At 43.9% G+C, this 17,798-nt stretch overlaps 1 protein-coding gene across 1 annotated transcript in view; it reads left to right on the top strand.

The window, feature by feature from the left end:
• Positions 1 to 10,940: 10,940 nt before the first annotated feature.
• crocc2 (ciliary rootlet coiled-coil, rootletin family member 2) overlaps positions 10,941 to 17,798 on the top strand; it is a gene marked incomplete at its 5' end in the record, with an annotated part of 36,442 nt that continues 29,584 nt past the window's right edge. The window contains one exon of the mRNA XM_083767999.1: positions 10,941 to 11,138. Within this exon, the coding sequence (XP_083624125.1) occupies positions 10,941 to 11,138 (198 nt within the window). The remainder of the gene's footprint in view (positions 11,139 to 17,798) is intronic.

The raw sequence follows: 17,798 nt of genomic DNA, 5'->3' as shown, positions 1-17,798 counted from the left end.
TCTCCTTGACTTTTTTAACAGACCCTTTAAATGTGTATTTGATTGTCTCTAGTTTCAAGAAATACATCAATCTGGCTCTTTAATCCATCTGGTAAAGCTGGCTTTCTGGTAAAGCTGGGTGGAGAGTGTTGCTTCTAGCCTATAAAAGGAGGATAAGTCTCCTCGCGAGCAAAGAGTTACATGTGTTTTGCCTCGTATAGAACAGGTCTCTGTAAAGCACAAATGTGGTTGGAAATTGGGAGCGTTAAATATAATGAGGAACATTTCCAAACCGTCCACAGTCCACCTCTGACACAGACAGAGCATGGCACTGTCCCATAGTGAGCATTACTGAGGACCCATATATCGAGTGGAGATTATGTTGATAAAAGGGAAAGTCTATCTTTAACTCTGAGAGTGTACAAATGGACCATTACAGGTTCATTTGGTGGTTACATGTATTGCTGCTCTGCGGCATACTATGTCAACTGATTAAAATGATAATTAAAAGTGCCTTAAAACGAGAGTTCTGTGAGTGCTGGTTTTCTCTTTGAGAAATGTTCTTGTAAAGTCACTCTCTTTTTAGTTACAAATGGGAAAATTTAACACAAGCTCAGGGTCACAGTGTGTACAGACATCTCTCTGTCACCTGCATATGGAATGTTGTCATAGGATTAGAGGGATGACCCTAACCTAAACCTAGAATAGCGTTGTGTTATTTGAACCTCAGGTATTCTCATGTTTTTATAGGGCCCTTTTTGGCTGCACATACTGTTTACTTGTAATATATGATGTTGTGATGTAGCCTACCTCTATGAGTGTTATATAGCTTGTGTTGTATATCATTAAATCTTTGTAGAGAATAATTTTGTATTGTTGATTTTCTTCTGTATATGCATTAACCGTTCACCCTATACAATTCATACATGATTGATTGATTGGTTTTCATTTTGTGTGCTGTGTGCCGTGTCGTGCCACCCGGCCATATAGTCCACTTGCCAGAATGTGAACCCAGGCATGTTGAATATGTAAGTCAGTATGCAGTGCCGGTTGGTGCAACTGCATACTGACTGTTACAAGTACACCAAAGTTTTATGTTAGAAATATTGAGTATGGGACGGGGTCCCCAGAATGTAGAAACTGCCGGACGCTAACTTGCATAATATTATGTTGAGCAATTTTCATAATTGGCATAATATGTGAACATACCATTAACAACCTATGAGGGGGGAAATTAATCTAAATGTCATCATGCTTTAATTAAGTAGCATGTGACGTGTCAAACTAGGGGGTTTTCATGATGCTGAATCCATTCCAAGCATTCGTTTTGCACAAAAAAACACTCCAATGAGTGCAAAACTAATGCTTGGAATGGATTCAGCATCATGAAAACCCCCTAGTTTGACATGTCACATGCTACATAAAGCATGATGAAATTTTGATTTTTTTGCCTTCTATAGGTTGGTTGTTAATGGTATGGTCACATATATGCCAATTATGAAAATTGCTCAACATATATATATGCAGGTAACGTTAGCATCAGTTTCTACATGCTGGGGACCCATACTAAACATTTCTAACATAAAACCTTGGTGTAGCCTACTCAACATGTCCAGGTTCACAATGGGGCTCTATGGGCTGTATACACACAGTATGAGTAGGCCTATGCACACAATAGGCTAATATATCCCTGTGGAAAAAAAACCCAAAACCGTTCAGGAGACAACCCAAACAGCTCTAGAAAAATAAATAAAGATTGAGTTTGATTGATGATTGAAACTTTAACAGGTTGTAGAGTACAGTTCAGGGAAAGCACCCGGTACCCAGAAAAGCACAATGACTTGTTAACGTTGGGGGGGCCCTCCATTTTCAATTAATCAATAATGGTAGTTCCCATACCGGGAGTCGAACCCGGGCCGCCTGGGTGAAAACCAGGAATCCTAACCGCTAGTCGCTAGACCATATGGGAGTGTATGAGTATAACATATAAGACATTTTGTCTTGTTCTTGACCTCTTCCTCAAACAAATTCAAGACTCCATAGGCCTATAAGAAAACTCAGTTCAGCTGAGCTGACGCATGCTCAATAAACAGATGAATTGTCACTTCAGAATTGGCAGTGAAATAAAGTGAATTACGGTAGTTGCCATATAGCCGGCAGTCAAATACAGGCATACAACCATACTTGTCTTATCTGTTGAGAAGTCATAGCGTTGTTGTGTGCTTTGTCCTTCGATCATTAACCAGCTCGTGTCCATCGCGTCTGTCCTGCTATGGAAACAACCAAGCCAGCATTCTATTTCTATGACAACGGCCCGGAAGCGTCTTGTTCCCCCGACGACGTCGGCTGGGATTTGAGCTAAACTTGATTGGAAATCACGTCTTTGTTGTTAGCGAGAGTTTTGTTGTAGCAACTCCTGTGTTAATTTGTTTGATCTATAATTAAGAGAAACACTTGTTGACAACTGACTGCAAGTAGGCGGCAGGCCGCTATTCAATGATTATTATTTTTTAGCTGAAGAAGCATATTCATTTGTCCTGGCGAATTCACCACAAATGCTAGCGTTTATAGTGATAATACTTTTACAATGAGTTCACAGGAGGACAGAGCTAGCACAACATCGTCACTGGAGGCTGTGATACAGGTTGGTGTAAATTCGTTGTGCAGCTCACTCTGCATTATCAAGCATCCTCGTGAGGGAACACCAGGCCTATTGTTTTCATTAAGAATTTAAATTACAACTCTGAAAATGTTTAACTTAGGCCTACTTTATATGAAAGCATGCAAAAGTGATTCCCAGTGATTCCCAACTAAACCTGCTGTGCTGGGGCTCACTTAGTCCTAGAATGGCTTTTGTTGTTTCATACTAGTTAACTAGTATATACAGTATTTCACATACATGAAAATTTACGAAGTATAATTAAATGATCACAGGCATTCTAGGTGTAGGGCTCACTCACTGTGGCCACATGATACTTAAAGTATAGCCTAGTCTTGACTGATCATTAAAATAAACATTATGCTCTAAAAATGCACTCTTTCAAGATTGTGGGCCCCCTGTGATCCATAAAGGTAACCTAGCCTAAATTGAAATCATAAGTGAAAGATGTGTTTATTTGTGTGGGTCCAATCAGATATGAATAAATAAAATGCTAACTGCTTTCCCCACGCGGCACGCCATCTTCCTATACCCGGACTATTATGTGTCATATAGTATAGTTAGCTCAGTGTCAGTGACTGTGGGCTGTGGGATGATGTTCTTGTAGAAGCTGGAGGAGTCTTTGCTCAGCCCTGAGGGAAGCCCAGAAGAGAAGCATCTGACACTACGAGGTGATGTACTGGACCCCACTGCACCACCCACACCTGTCACCACCTGCATCCGGCAGATCATCACCCGAAACCTGGCTGAGCAGCAGCCTTCTGGTAGGCACAAGAACAATAGAGGTTCTCAGCTGCAGGCCTGAGGAAACACCAATTTGGAGTAATTTAAAATAAATAAAATAAAATAAATTCAGTAATTTGAAAAATTATGTTCAGATGGCCCGCAACCAAATACATATCAATTTGCTGGTCCATCACATGAAAATATTTTAGAATCACTGCTCTAGAACACAGCTAAGAGAAGCATTTTCTATTATTTCACGGACATGAACGTAGTAGTACAGTAATACTGTACTAGAAAAGTCGCAATTTAGAAAAAGAAGTGTGGTTGCCCCAATCCCCAATATAGGACCCTCCCAGTAATTTCTTAATCATGCTTTCATGTTGCATCACTTCTGTTTTCCCATGCTGTCAAAATAATTTCATTTATAAATGTAAGTGAGCACTATACTAACAAATCAAATTCTACTACCCAATCTGTAGCCATCCAATCAACGTTAAAGTTGACCATGACAATCTAGATACGATCTTTCCTTCTACACCAGGTGAGAGTCCTGAGGCCAGTGTAATGGAGGAGAACAAGTCCCTCAGAGAGCAGTTAAATCAGAGTCAGAGAGAACGTGAGCATCTGCTGGCCAAGCAGGACACTCTCACAGACAAGGTAAGGAGCCCCACTAGCCTCACAATCTGTTGTTGTATGTCAATTGTTGCAGGCAGTCCCCAACTGCCAATAGGAACCAAATTTACCTTTACAAATCTGTAACTCTGAAGTGAAAATGTAAAAACAGAAACAAATTACGGGTCCATTTGGTTCTCTTTATATACTTTATATATAAAAGTTTGTGAACCTGCCTCCCTGGGTGTTGCATTAATGTCATCCACAGCTCTTAATAGTTAGATTGGGAAATAGTGGACGCTCGGGTGGCTCAGTATTAAAGTTACTACCTACCACTGTGGAGTCTGCAGGTTTGAATCCACCACTGTGTCAAGCGACGAGCATCTATACAGACACAATTGACCTGTGTTCGGTGGATGGAAGTCGAGGCAAGGAGGGGGAGATTAGTCACTGCACGTATACTCCTAAGGGAGTGTTTGGTGGGATTAGTATGACAAAAGCCCTATGTCCTCCCAGTGGGGGCTCCTCACTGGTAGGTGATTCAGTAGGATACAACAACCGCAGTGACAACAGACAGAAGTGTGTGTGGGGAGGCATGAATTGGCATAACGACTACATCTGGTAGAAAAAGGTGTAAAAAACAACAACAAAAACATTTGATATAATGTAAAGAAAATTTATATGAATGTGCGTTATATTAGGTGATTGTTGTTCTTGCTATTTTCCTCAAGAAAAGTAGATATCTGCAGCATGTATACAAAAGGCAGGGCTACATTTATCATAATTATGCTATTTCCAACTGCATTTTCACTTCACCACCACAACTTACGTCCCATTTAGGAAAATTATTTTGTAGAGACTGAATAGGCAAATACTTTGTCGATATTGTCAGAGGTTGGTGCAGCTCTCTTGGATTTCGGGCTATGAAATGGATGGTGAGGTGAGTGTGTACAAGTTTGGGTTTTCGGGATGAGATCAAGAAAAGCCTGCCACACTAGAGCATTGACTGAGAAGGGCCGCATAGCTTTGAAATGGAATATGCTTACAGCAAACATCAGCGCAGCACCGCTCTTTCCAACAGGGAAAGCCCTTTGGAGTTGGATAAACAAACAGAGGAGTAAAGAAGCAGGTTGAAGTCGCTTGTGTCACATATGTACTGTATTTACTGCTGTTTTTTGGAGCTGAAAATCGGAGGGAAAAGACAGGACAGTTGACACACATACTTCTGTGCGTGCGTGTGTGCGTGCAAGCAAGCGTGCATCCGTGACTGTGTGTGTGTGTGTGTGTGTGTGTGTGTGTGTGTGTGTGTGTGTGTGTGTGTGTGCGTGTGCGTGTGCGTGTGTGCTGCTGGGTGTATAAGCCAGCAAGAGCGGTGGCTTATGAAGGCTTTCCTTGTGGTGCGTCCAGGCAGAGTCAGACCCCCCTGTGCCCATGAGGACCGGCGTCTACCTTCACAGCCCCCCGCTCCCCCCATGTCTACCCCTTCCAACCCCCTCTGCCTAGTGGCTGCTGTTTGGTGGGGGGGGGGGGGGGGGGAATTGTGAAGGTCAGTAGCCCTCTCCCCAGGGGCCGTGGAAGAAAAAGCTCATTTTTCATAGTGCACAAAGCAGCCATTTGTGATAACACTGCCTTCTTTCTGCGGCGTAAATCTAATGAAGCCCCACTTGCTTGCCTTTACTCCTGGAACTTATTTTAAAACCAAGGCTATAAATATAACTTAATTAGCGTGGTTTATATATAGCATATTTATGTTGTTGATGTTTTGGAGGTGTAAAAAGACGCCAAGGAGACTGGGGGAAAAAGAGCAAACAAGTGTTGCTAAGGGTTTTGATGTTCACACCGCTGACTGCTGATGTGAGGTGTGAAGGGTGAGGGGGGCGAGCAACCGCCAGATTTCCCTCAGCTGTTAGTTCGGTTTCGTCACGTGAAGTGGACCTGGGCACCAAAGACCTGTAATAGTTAAACGTGTGGTTTTGTCTAGTCCCACATAGCTCAAGGGTCCGTGATGCACACCATGAGTTAAGTGACAGCCGCTGGCATCTGCCCACTTCTGTCAAACGTTGTTCTCCTTGCAGAGCAGCATTGGTCTTTCTGTGGTGAAGCAGCTACGCTAACAATGTCCTCATCAATGTCCTAGAGAGCAACGCAGTGGCGTGACAGTGCTATGCACTGCTACGGAGCTCGATTTTCAGTGCAAACACTATTTTGACACTCACTGTTTCTTTCATCTCCACATGCTAATCCCGAGTACACAATACTCCCCCAGATTGTATTGCCTCAGGTATCACATAACACTGACGGCACACGATCTACTTAATTTGTCATCCCTTTTTAGGCCCATGACAAGTCCAGTGTCCTCAGCTGCTCTTGTGTGAGCTGCCAGGCATTAAGTACAATATACTACATCCAAGTTTGGGACACGTTCATATGTACCATATGTTTCCCCGTCCTGAACTCATAACTGAGTGTGTTAACAAGCAGCCATTAGGAAATTGCCTTGATTCTGTGAGAAGTTGTCAGAGCCTTTGCAGCCATTCAGTCTCGAGACATTAGTGTTTGTCCCTGTCATTGTAAACTTCAATGAAAATTAAGCTTACTTTGGAGTACCGTTATGTCAGAATCTGTACATATACCCCTGTAACTATTGATTTCCTCTGCGTTCATAACATAATACCTTGTTTCTGTATGAGCTTTAGGTTCAGTCGCTCACTCAAAAGCACTTAACTATAACCAGTGATTGTGGCTAGGGATGTCCCGATACACTTTTTTTGTTTGCGATCCGATCCCAATACCATAATTTCTGTGTTAGCCGATACCAATACCGAATACCGATACCAGTGTTGTGAATAGCTATCGAACTGATATATATCTCGTGTTGTGCACATGTTTATAGTAGACTCCTCACTCAAATGTGCACTTGCAGTTTGGGCAACTCAAAAACAAGCTCCACATGCCGCAACATTTTATTTACTTGCCATAGTGTCAACCCCTTACCCCTGTGTCGGATCGGTGGTTAGACTGGCATATTCACAGATACCAATATGACCCGATATGACAAATAAGGGCTGATACCGATACTTTTCCAATACTGGGACATCTCTAATTGTGGCCATAGTTTAATGCTAGCCCATTGTGCCAGCATAGGGCAACATGCATGCGTTATAAACAGACTACTAGTCTCTCGAGACAGACTGTTGACTCATGCCTCTTTTAGACGGCGACCATCTCCAGATAAAACGCCAAAGTCCCGTTGCGTTCTCATTTTTATTGAGGCTTTACACGAGAACACACACTTTATGAAAACTCTATAACGTCGCTAGGTGGCGGTAACGGGCTGCCAAATAGACCAGTCACCCACGTACAAGAAGAAACGCAACCCAGAGCATGCAGGCAGAGCGCGCCACGGGATGGTTATATATTTTATAATACATTAGGCTACATAAACGCTGCTGCTGCGGCTGCCGCCTATTACAAGGCTTTTTATTTACATCATGGTTTTACATTCACCATCGCTGATGAGCAGCGCTTTGTAGGCGAGGAGGGAGGCTTGTTCAGGAACTCCATTATATCATATATATCTATGTATGGCTCTGCATTAATGTAATAAACATATGCACTGTGAGCCAACGTGAGCCATGATGTCATACGTTTTGCGGATTCACCGTTTTGCCCGGAGAAGGGATAAAATGGAGTTCTCAAAGATTTCCACTCTGGAAGGTGGTTTCACTTTGTTGCGTTTTCACCTCCTGAAAACACCATTCTCGTCTAAACGGACACCAGCAAACGATACTCTATTTTGCCGTTTTCTATGAACACCATTCTCGTGTAAAGACCACCTCAGTCAAATTCAAAGGAAAAGAGGGTGATGTTTTTCCTTTATTTTTTGACGATGGGTTCTCAGATTGTAAACAGATTGGTGCTTTGTAATCAGATGTTAGTCATTCCAGTACCGTTTGTCAAGTACAGTATTTACCAGGGTAAACCGAGGCAAATCCAATACAGGGAAAGCCTTTAACCTCTCCATGATTGAGCGTGATCATACTGTGTATTTGTTCAGCTCAGAGAGAACTCCCCAGAGATTCCACAGCGCTTAGCATTTTTATATGCCACAAGCGCTCTAAACACTGTATGGTCAGTTGCCAACAGCAAATTGGCTTGGACTAAAAACAGGTTTGACTCGTATATTTGGCCACTATATCATCCAGCATTGTTTAGAAAGAAGAGAAGAGAATGCTAACTTTGAAGCAGTGATTAAAGTTTTAACTAATCAAGGTTGATGACCTCCTTTTTACACAGTATTCAAGCTAATGCCAGATACAGTATGATGCTTGACTTTCAGAGTTTTCCCTCTAGAAGCCTCTCCAGTGCTGTCAAGATGCCAGTCAAAGTAGTTCCACCTCGGACTAGCTGACAGGTTGGGAGCATGGCTATCCCCCAGCGCCCCGTTCTTCCTACAGCCTGACTTTCCTCATGTCCCTGGGAGCTGACAAAAGACCATACCGGTGAAGTCTCAGCAGGTTTCTAAAAGCCTTGCTCTGTATTGCTGTTGAGTCCCTCGCTGGGATCTCTGGTGACCCCTAGAAAATTGCCGGTGAACCGGGATAAACCTTGACCCAATTTTGCAGAGCTGGATGGTCTCTGGGGGGTTAAGGAACAAGTCGTGGGGGGGTAGGGGGTGAATTCTGAGCCCTCCGTGTTGCTTTTGGAGCACCGCCAGTGTGCATTTTCTCAGGCATACACATGCATATCCTACTGCCTGAATGCTCTATGATTGGCTGCACTATGCACCGCAGTGTGGCAGCGAGTCAGACAAAGATAAACTCTTTGCAGAGGGAGGACTACTGGAGGCTGTTTGGCAGGGCATCTCTAAGTAAATGTACTTAGTTACACCATGTCAGGGTGAGGGGTAGATGCCCTCACCCTGACATAGTGGAACTAAGTACATTTACTTAAGTACAACTTTGAGTTACTTTTACTTTACTTGAGTCTGTCTTTTTTTCCAATATTTCATACTTCTACTCATTACATCTCAGAGGCAAATATTGTACAATTATTTAAAAACTTAATCATAGTTTCAAAAAAGATTTTGATTATTATTACAAAACACACATAAAGCATTTTTGATACATTTTGAAAACTTGTTAAAAAATATACGGTATAATATATATATAATACTATGATTTATACCTTCACTCAAGTAAAGAGTATATTCTGAGTGCCACGGTTTGTCAGGGCCCTCTGGGATGTGGAGTCCTCTGGGTATTATTTTGTGCACAAGGGCCCTGTCAAACATAGTTGGGGCAGATAAAGTCTGTTTTTGGAGATTGTGTTACTATCCCCTTCACCCGCCCCTGCTCAGTTTCCAGTTTGTTTTTCCTGCCTGCATAAAGCTATACATCTATGGCGCATTTCAAATGGAACCCTGCCAGAGACTCAGGCCCACTCAGCTGTCACGGAACTGTAAAATTCACCGACCCCCTCCAGAGAAAATATGCAGAAAAAGGCCATCCCAGTGCAGTGTGCTTGATGAAAGTACTCCATTAAACCTTTGCAACGTTTGACATTAGACTACTCATGTTACCTTCTTTTAAAATTCTGAACATCAAACATATGTTTTTTTGTCTTTTTTTTAATCCTTCCCTACTCGGCGGTGGTGGTTCAGAGACAAATTCTTGAGCTGACAGGATGCGTGTACTGCAGTTTTATTTTTTAATACGCTGCGTTGTTCTTTAGCCGGAGGTGTTGTTTTTAGTGTGAGAGGGCCCGCCTTCATCCTGGGAGCACGCAGTAGGTGTCAGCCTGGACACATTCACACATCACACTGTACGCCGTATGCTAGAGCGCTCCATGTGCCCTCTGGCCCAGCGGGCCGCCCTCGTAACAACAAACTGTGCAGAATGCCAGCACACACTCGCACAGTCAAACCCGCCAACCCACCCCCCTCCCTCTGTCCCCCTTGTTTGTTATCCCACGTTGTGTAATCACCCTCAGTGACGATACATAAACAGCTTTCACAATCAGCTGGGGCTCTTTCACAGAACAAGCGCTCCGGGGGTTATGGGAGGGGAAAGGGGGGAGTGGGTTAGTTGTTGAAGTAGGATAGTAAGTTTTGGGCAGAATAGGGGGGGTGGGGGTTTTGCACATCCGCTCCAGCTGTGTTTAGGAATCTGACAGATAGTGCACTCCATTAATTCCCTTTATTAAGCCTCTGGGTCCAGGCCAAGCCAGGGAAAACGATTGCAGCTGTAACCCTTCAGATGCTGGCTGGACTGTGCACACATGGCCAGATGTTGCCCTGGGTAAGGGAGAGAGAGAGTACTCAGAGTGGATTTCGCTCTGGTTAAACCTGGAATCATTTCTCTGCGTAGCTCAAAGCCTATTGAGTCACAGCAACATGGCACACAGACCTGTAGGTGTGGAGTGAATCAGCTACGGAGCTCGGGGACGCGACATGAAAGCCGCTCCGCAGAATCCAGCTGAAGGGTAAGATGGATGGATGAACAATCAAAACCCAAACTGTTGTGACATTATGTCATTAACAGAGCACCGCAATGATAACTCGGAAACCGAAATGGATTGGATTTGGATCTACCACATGAACATGGCAGTAAACTTTGGCCCAGGCACAAAAACCCTTCACAGAGAGGCCTTGAAAATGATTCTCTTGTTGCTTGTTGGCAGATGATTCAAAGCAACAATATCCCTTGATGTTGTTTGAAATATTTATCAAATGAGACAATGCAAGGAGTGGCACAAATCATAAATATCAAGCAATATAAAAAAGCTAATTCAAAACACATTTGAAAAAGGCCTTTAACATCTGAAACATAAGCAGGACTTCAAGAAACAGATATTTGGGGAGGGAGGGGTGAAAAGAAGAGGAAAAAAGCCATATGGAGACATAAAACACCCCACGACAGGAAGGCAGTTTTTGTATAAATTGCGTGTTGACCGTTATTGCAAAATGGCAGGCAGCATGGCGACCTCAAAAGAGCTTGTCGGGCCGGGGTTTGGGGTTTGGGGCTCGGGGCACGGGGCTCGGGGCTCGGCCCGTTTCAGGGGGTTGCTCTCCAAAAGCGGGGGCACTCCGAGGCAGATCGTAAATAGAGAGTGCGCACACTCCCAGGTCCCCGTAAGCCCCCGTAAGGTGGGGCAGAGGAAGGTGGGATGGGATGGTGGGCTTGACTCGCTTCTCTCTTGTACTGTGTACTACAGTGGTCGATAGTGTGTGTGCGTGCGTGCGCGTGTTGTGCAGGACAATGAGTTCAAGCTCTCTGTGGTGTGTGTGGGGGGGCGGGGAGGGGAGGGGAGGGGGGGTGATGATGAGATTTAACGATGCGAGCAGAGTGAGGGTGGAGACGATGGTGAGGGGGAGTTCAGTGAAAGGGGTGCGTGGGGGAGGTGGGGGGCTTTAGTCCACAACAGACCGTTATGGCGCCCTCTTGGGACCCTCCTCCATGGAGCATGGCTAATCCAGAGCAGCCCCCTCTCAGCCTCCTGCTTTACAGCTGACTGGGGAGAAGAAAACACAAGGAGAAAAAAAAGAAAAGCCTCCTCTTTGTGGTGTGTGTGTGTGTGCGTGTGCGTGTGCGTGTGCGTGTGCGTGTGCGTGTGCGTGTGCGTGTGCGTGTGTGTGTGTGTGTGTGTGTGTGCACGTGTGTGTGTGCAGGCGGGGCCCGTTGGCACAGAGCCCGCACACTGCAGCTATGTACGGTATGAAAAAAAAGAGCAAATATGGCCCCCTCCCCCCTCACATGGGGGCAGGGACCCCTCAGGGGTCATCAGGGTCACCTGGTCACTGAGTGCAACAGAGAAGGGGTGCATTCTGCAGCGGTATAGCGGTCGCTGGTGGAGCGACTTTGACACGTGCATGTCACAAGTCACAACAGCAACACGCATCCACCAAATACCTGGAGATTGTGTCACTGTGCCTGCTGGACAACTGGCTGTAACCAGCAGTGTCCTTCCAGATGTAAAGGAGTGGGGTTTTGTGCGTTGTTGTGTGCTGTGTGCAGCACACAACATCCTGTTCATCCAGCAAAATCCCACACACTCTTGTTCAAGTTCAAACGTAGCCTAGTAATTGCTTAAATGGCCTTTACGTCAAGACTTATGCATTACTAAAATTTAAGCTGTTGCACCACACAAATTAGTTATGACGTATCTCTAAGTAACAACTCAATATTTACGCAAGCCATGTGGCAGCACTAAGTCCTAGGAGCAGTCTACTAACTTTGTTATCATGTCTGACTGGGTTGATTTCATCTACGCATTAATTCAATATAACGAAAGACCCCGTCCTCGCCAACGCGTTTTGCGAGACCGACTACACCCGCTTGATATTTATGATGATGTTGACATATTTGCCAGATTCCGTTTTAAAAGAGACGGCATTATGAAAATAGCATACATGTTGGCTGAAGACATATACATTTATAGAACATTTATTCAGTAAAATATATTCATATGGATGTCGATAATTTACAAATGTATAGATCATTTAATAATCAATAAACTGTACAGATATTTGAATACAATGCATGTACTATCATACCTGTAAATATATCAAACAATCTTTGCAGTAAACAATATCTGATAAATAAATAAATATCAACATCTGATAAATAGACAATACATAAATACATACATTGACAAGATAACGTTTACTTCCTAGTGTAGAAACCGCTCGTGCCTTAAACAGTCGTGGTGCAACACAATTTAGTAAGCCACTAGTTCAACCACCTCCAGGAGGGTACCAGAGGGTACCTACCCTAGGGGAGACAGGGAAAACATGCAAATAACTAGAAAAAGTGCCCTTCCGGGCACAGGTCTCCACCAGGTTATCCACAGATCCGTGCAGTTAGAGGTAAAAACACTTTTCGGCCAGTTATAGCGCCACCTTGAGGCTGAGTTGAAATTGTTCATGTGGCATTTCGTCCTCGGCCTAGTGGGAATGTGGGTGCACAATTTCACGGAAATCACGCGATGTGTTCATGATTTGCAGCATTTTGTTTGAAACTGAGCACTCCTGTGAACTTTGGAAGCCAATCTTAACCAATCAGGATGGAGTCTGATAAATCTGAAAGACCCGTTTCGTTGAATGGCTCTAGAGAGACTGTGTACCAATTTGCGTGATGTTTGGACAAAATCTGTAGGTGTACTGTGCAAAAACTTGTTTTGCACAAAGCGGCCTCCTGGTGGCGCTATAACAGGCCGTTGTGGAAAGTTTGGGGCAGAGGTTCATGGTTGGCATCCAGGGAGTGTGTGTGTGCAAAATATGGCATCGAAAAACTTGTTTTGCACAAAGCGGCCTCCTGGTGGCGCTATAACAGGCCGTTCTGGAAAGTTTGGGGCAGAGGTTCATGGTTGGCATCCAGGGAGTGTGTGTGCAAAATTTGGCATCGACCGGGTTAACGGTGGCTGAGATTAGCTGTTCACGGACGGACACACGGACGGACGGACGGAGTGCAAAACATACTCTCCCCATGCCTTCGGCTGGTGGAGACAATGAGGATTTAAAAAAATGTTTACCCATGACATGCCTAAAAGAGGGATTCCAGTTGACAGCGGCGGTGGTTAAAAACATGACAAACTAGAAAAGGGCATATATCCCCGCCAGGTTGGGTTGCCTATAGTCAGGGCAGTGTAAATCATGGGTTGCAGCAGTCTATGACATACAGTACCGGTACTGTACGGTGCAACGATTCACATTTGTGGTGCCCTCTATATGAACAGAAGTGGCAGTGCTTTTGGCGGTGCGTTCCATACAGGCCCCTTCGTTGTGTTCCAATTTGGAGATGATTGGATGTTGCGTATATGATATATGAATGATATGATATATATAGGACGTTCTACTCCTAATTTTTTTAATACGTTTTCATATCATATATATATATATGATATGAAAACGTATTTCAAAAATTAGGAGTAGAACGTCCTCCTTGGCCTATTGGGAGCGCGCATGAACATTTTCCCGTCACTTGTGCACACACACACACACACACACACACACACGCACGTGCACACACACACACACACACACACACACACACACACACACACACACACACACACACACACACACAGACAGATAATATCTGTCTCCAAGCCTGTCGGCCTGGTGGAGATACCAAGACAACAGCCAACCTTTTCATTTCAGGGAACCCAGTTTAATATGCATTAAACGCCCACGGACACCCATAACTCTCAGAGCTACAGACCTGTAATTAAGCATTTGGTTCCTATTAATAACATAGCGTGGGACCCCCTGGAACCACCTCAAAGACTCTTGGTGGTCCCCGGACACCATTTTGAGAATCACATTTTGAACGACTCCCTCTTAGGTCCGAAAGCCTTATTGGTGTCAAATGACAAAGTAATGGAGATAATTTAGGGCTGGTCAATAGGTTTCTGCACAACACACAAGCATACAGTATACTGTACCTTCTGGCTTGTTCTATTGCTCAGTTCGAACCCAAGAAAAAAGTATTAAACTTATTATTATAACTATCAGTTTACAGGACAGTATAACCCCTTGGTAAATCATTATTATTATAACTATCAGTTTACAGGACAGTATAACCCCTTGGTAAATCAAAACAACTCAGTGTTTGTTGCACCATAAGCTGCATCTAGAAGGTGGAGAATGCATGTTTACCGCGAGGCATTCTAATGAGCCACTACTATGTGTTCAAGGTGCGTTTGAAAATCAGCCGCTTGGCTACAACACATTGTAATTGCTGCCAAAAGTAGTTGGCCAAAAATACTCAAAAAGATGCATAATAATGCTCCACGCACAGCTGTGTCCAGAAGTCCCTTTAAACACAGCTGCTGTTGTTGTTGCGTGTGTTGTAAAGCCCCTCCGCCCATGCTGTTCCCTCCCTGTGCTCCGTCCCTAAAGCTGTCACCTCAACAATGGGCAGTGAAAGAAAGCGTTTCGTGTTCTGTGGACCCTCAGACAAAAAAAATATCACTCATAAGACGAGCACAGAGCCAAACTTTATTATTTAGTAGCTTGTAGCATAAAAATCTGACACGGCTATTTGATTGTTAATAACGGTGGGGTCCCGTGTTGAACACTGAGACTATTGTCCTGGCGCTCCTCGGTGCCTGCTGGAGCGATTAAGCACCCAGAGAAGAGATGAGGTACATGGGGAGAGGAGCGGGAGGGGTCCGCTTGATTTGAAGGGGCTTGGGTGGTGGTTTGGAGTGTGTTTCGGGAAGGGGGGGCTCCTGTACACTCTCCTTCCATCCCTCTCTCTCTCTCTCTCTCTCTCTCTCTATCTCCCCTCTGTTTTAAATGAGAAGTCGGCAGGAGTAGTTGGAGGCACGCAGTGCATTGCAGCGCTCTGGGGCCATGTGGTTTGTGTTAGCGAGGACAGGGTGTCTGGCACCAGGATGGAGAGTGGGTGGTGCAGAGGGAGTGTAGGTTGTGTGAGGTTGAGAGGTTACAGGACAATTGGATCTCAGATAGAGTGGATGGGATTCCAGGATGAGAAAGACCAGTCGCTTTGTACGTCGCTGTGTTTAGATGCATTTGTGGTGTGGAGTCTCTTTACAGTAGTTCCAGCATGCACACACACGTAAACACAAACAGCGGATGCACACACACACACACACACACACACACACACACACACACACACACACACACACACACACACACACACACACACACACACACACACACACACACACACACACCTCAAGCAAACCTCCCTGTGTTTTTCTGCTTGTGTGGACATTCCTTATACTTAGATTTTGTTCCCTAAACCCTAACCCATAACCGGAACCGTACATCTAAGCACTGCCTGTGCTCCGTCCAAAATAACAATCTCCTATAACAAGATTCACCAAAAGGTTCACACGAGTGACCACGTTTCTGGGCTTTCTGTTCTTGTAAGGGCAGTTGGGTTCACACGAGATACAGTATTGAAAACATACTGGTACACACACACCTTAACCGCATGAACCCTGGCGTCCCTATTCTGGGTCTGGGAATGACATACAGTACTGTACGTAATAGGCAAACATTCAGTGAAAATAGGTAAATACGAAAATAGCAGATCTACAGTATGAATGGTTCTATAGGAATATGGTTAGTTGTGGATGAGGTCAAAACGTAAGGACTCAATTAGAATAATTTAAGGTTCACTTGGTAAATTGTGTTTATAAAATTTTTTGGGAGGGCTTTTATGCCTTTATTATAGATAGGAAAGTACCAGGCTGACAGGAAATCGGGAGAGATATGGGGAGTGACACACAGCAAAGGTCGTCAGGATTGGGACTCAAACCCACAACTCACTGTCAGGCTACATTGTAGCCTAGGTGCCCGGACTGCTAGGCCAGCGGCCTGGGTCGGTCTATTGTGTTTTTAATATATTCATAAAAATCACACCCGTGTGAGGTGAGGGGCGCTCTTATGATCATACATCATCATACATCATCTCATTCACATCACAGTCTGCGTCCTCACTTTCATCTTCAATGTTTGTGTTTACACAATGTTTGTGTTTACGCACAAAATCAATGACATTCAATGTTTGTGTTTACACAATGTTTGTGTGTGCACAAACCCTCAAAGCTGGATATAGGAGGTGTTAGCGCCGCTAAATAAACATAAATTGCAGATAATGACAAATTATACAACAGGTCGTTTCGATTGGTTGAAATAGCCATCTAGCCGTGCTTCAAACGATCATGATGGAACACCTACTGTACATAAAAATCAGCTATGCCGAGTCTCGCTGCTCTCCCAGAGAGGGTTGATAGGCTTGGGATTTTCTAGGGAAAATTTTGGTCATATAGTGGCTACATTTGTCATTAAAACTGTTGTGATGTTTTTAGCAAATATCTTAGTTATAATGAAATTGGATTGACGTGGGTTGTATAAATGCAATATTACACTCAAGGGCCGTGCTTTACCGTCATGGCACTTCTGCGTTGCTTACGGAACTCTCCTACCGGATCGTTCTTGCAGCAACGCAGGCGTGACATTAATGATGGTAAAACACTCCCTCTCGTGTAACATTGCTTCATTAACCATCCCTATGCTATGAATATCATAATAGGCGAAGATTTATACGAGATGAATTCAGGATATTTTCAATATGAAAAGATGTACCAGATGTTCTTGTTTGTGTCATTGACTGTATCATGAGCATTCATTTAACTCAATCTAAGAATGGATCAGTATTTCCAAGGGGAGGAGTTAAAGTGTTTAGACATTATTACACAAGTTTAGCAGTTCAATGTAAGGCTCCATGTTTACTTTCTCTGTGTTGAATAAACACACAGGTGTTTGTACTGTAAGTAATGGACAATACTACGAACATTTTGTGATGTCTTTTCGACAGGATAAATCACAGCAGACCACCATTTCACCATTATAGGCTGGTCCTACTATGAGAACTATTCCACTCAACTCAAGCCATGTGTGTTTTCACACATGGAATTTGCTGTGATCATTGAGAAGAGAACTACGGTATTTCATAATGGCACTTCATTGATACTTACTGTTGTCATTCATACTGTCATGTTACGTCATATGAAATCCCTTGATGGATTGTGAAATCAAAACAATGGGCTAGTTCATTTCACAACTCTAGAATATAAAAGTCACACCCGTGTGAAGTGAGGAGCACTCTTATCATTATACATCATCATACAGCAACTCATGAACAACTGAATTTATGTTATTGGTTAGCCGATTTGCTCGTCTACATATGACGTAAAGTTTCCCTTCATTGTTAATGGCAATTCTTGTTTGTGTTGCCACAAAGTTACACCATATTTGAGGCAGATATTACCTAATTTCTCCTTT

This window comes from Protomyctophum parallelum (assembly GCF_964188405.1).
Source record: "Protomyctophum parallelum genome assembly, chromosome: 6".
In the NCBI taxonomy this organism is placed as follows: Eukaryota; Metazoa; Chordata; class Actinopteri; order Myctophiformes; family Myctophidae; genus Protomyctophum; species Protomyctophum parallelum.
Note: the sequence above shows the minus strand (reverse complement) of the source record. Positions and strands in the feature narration are given on the sequence as shown.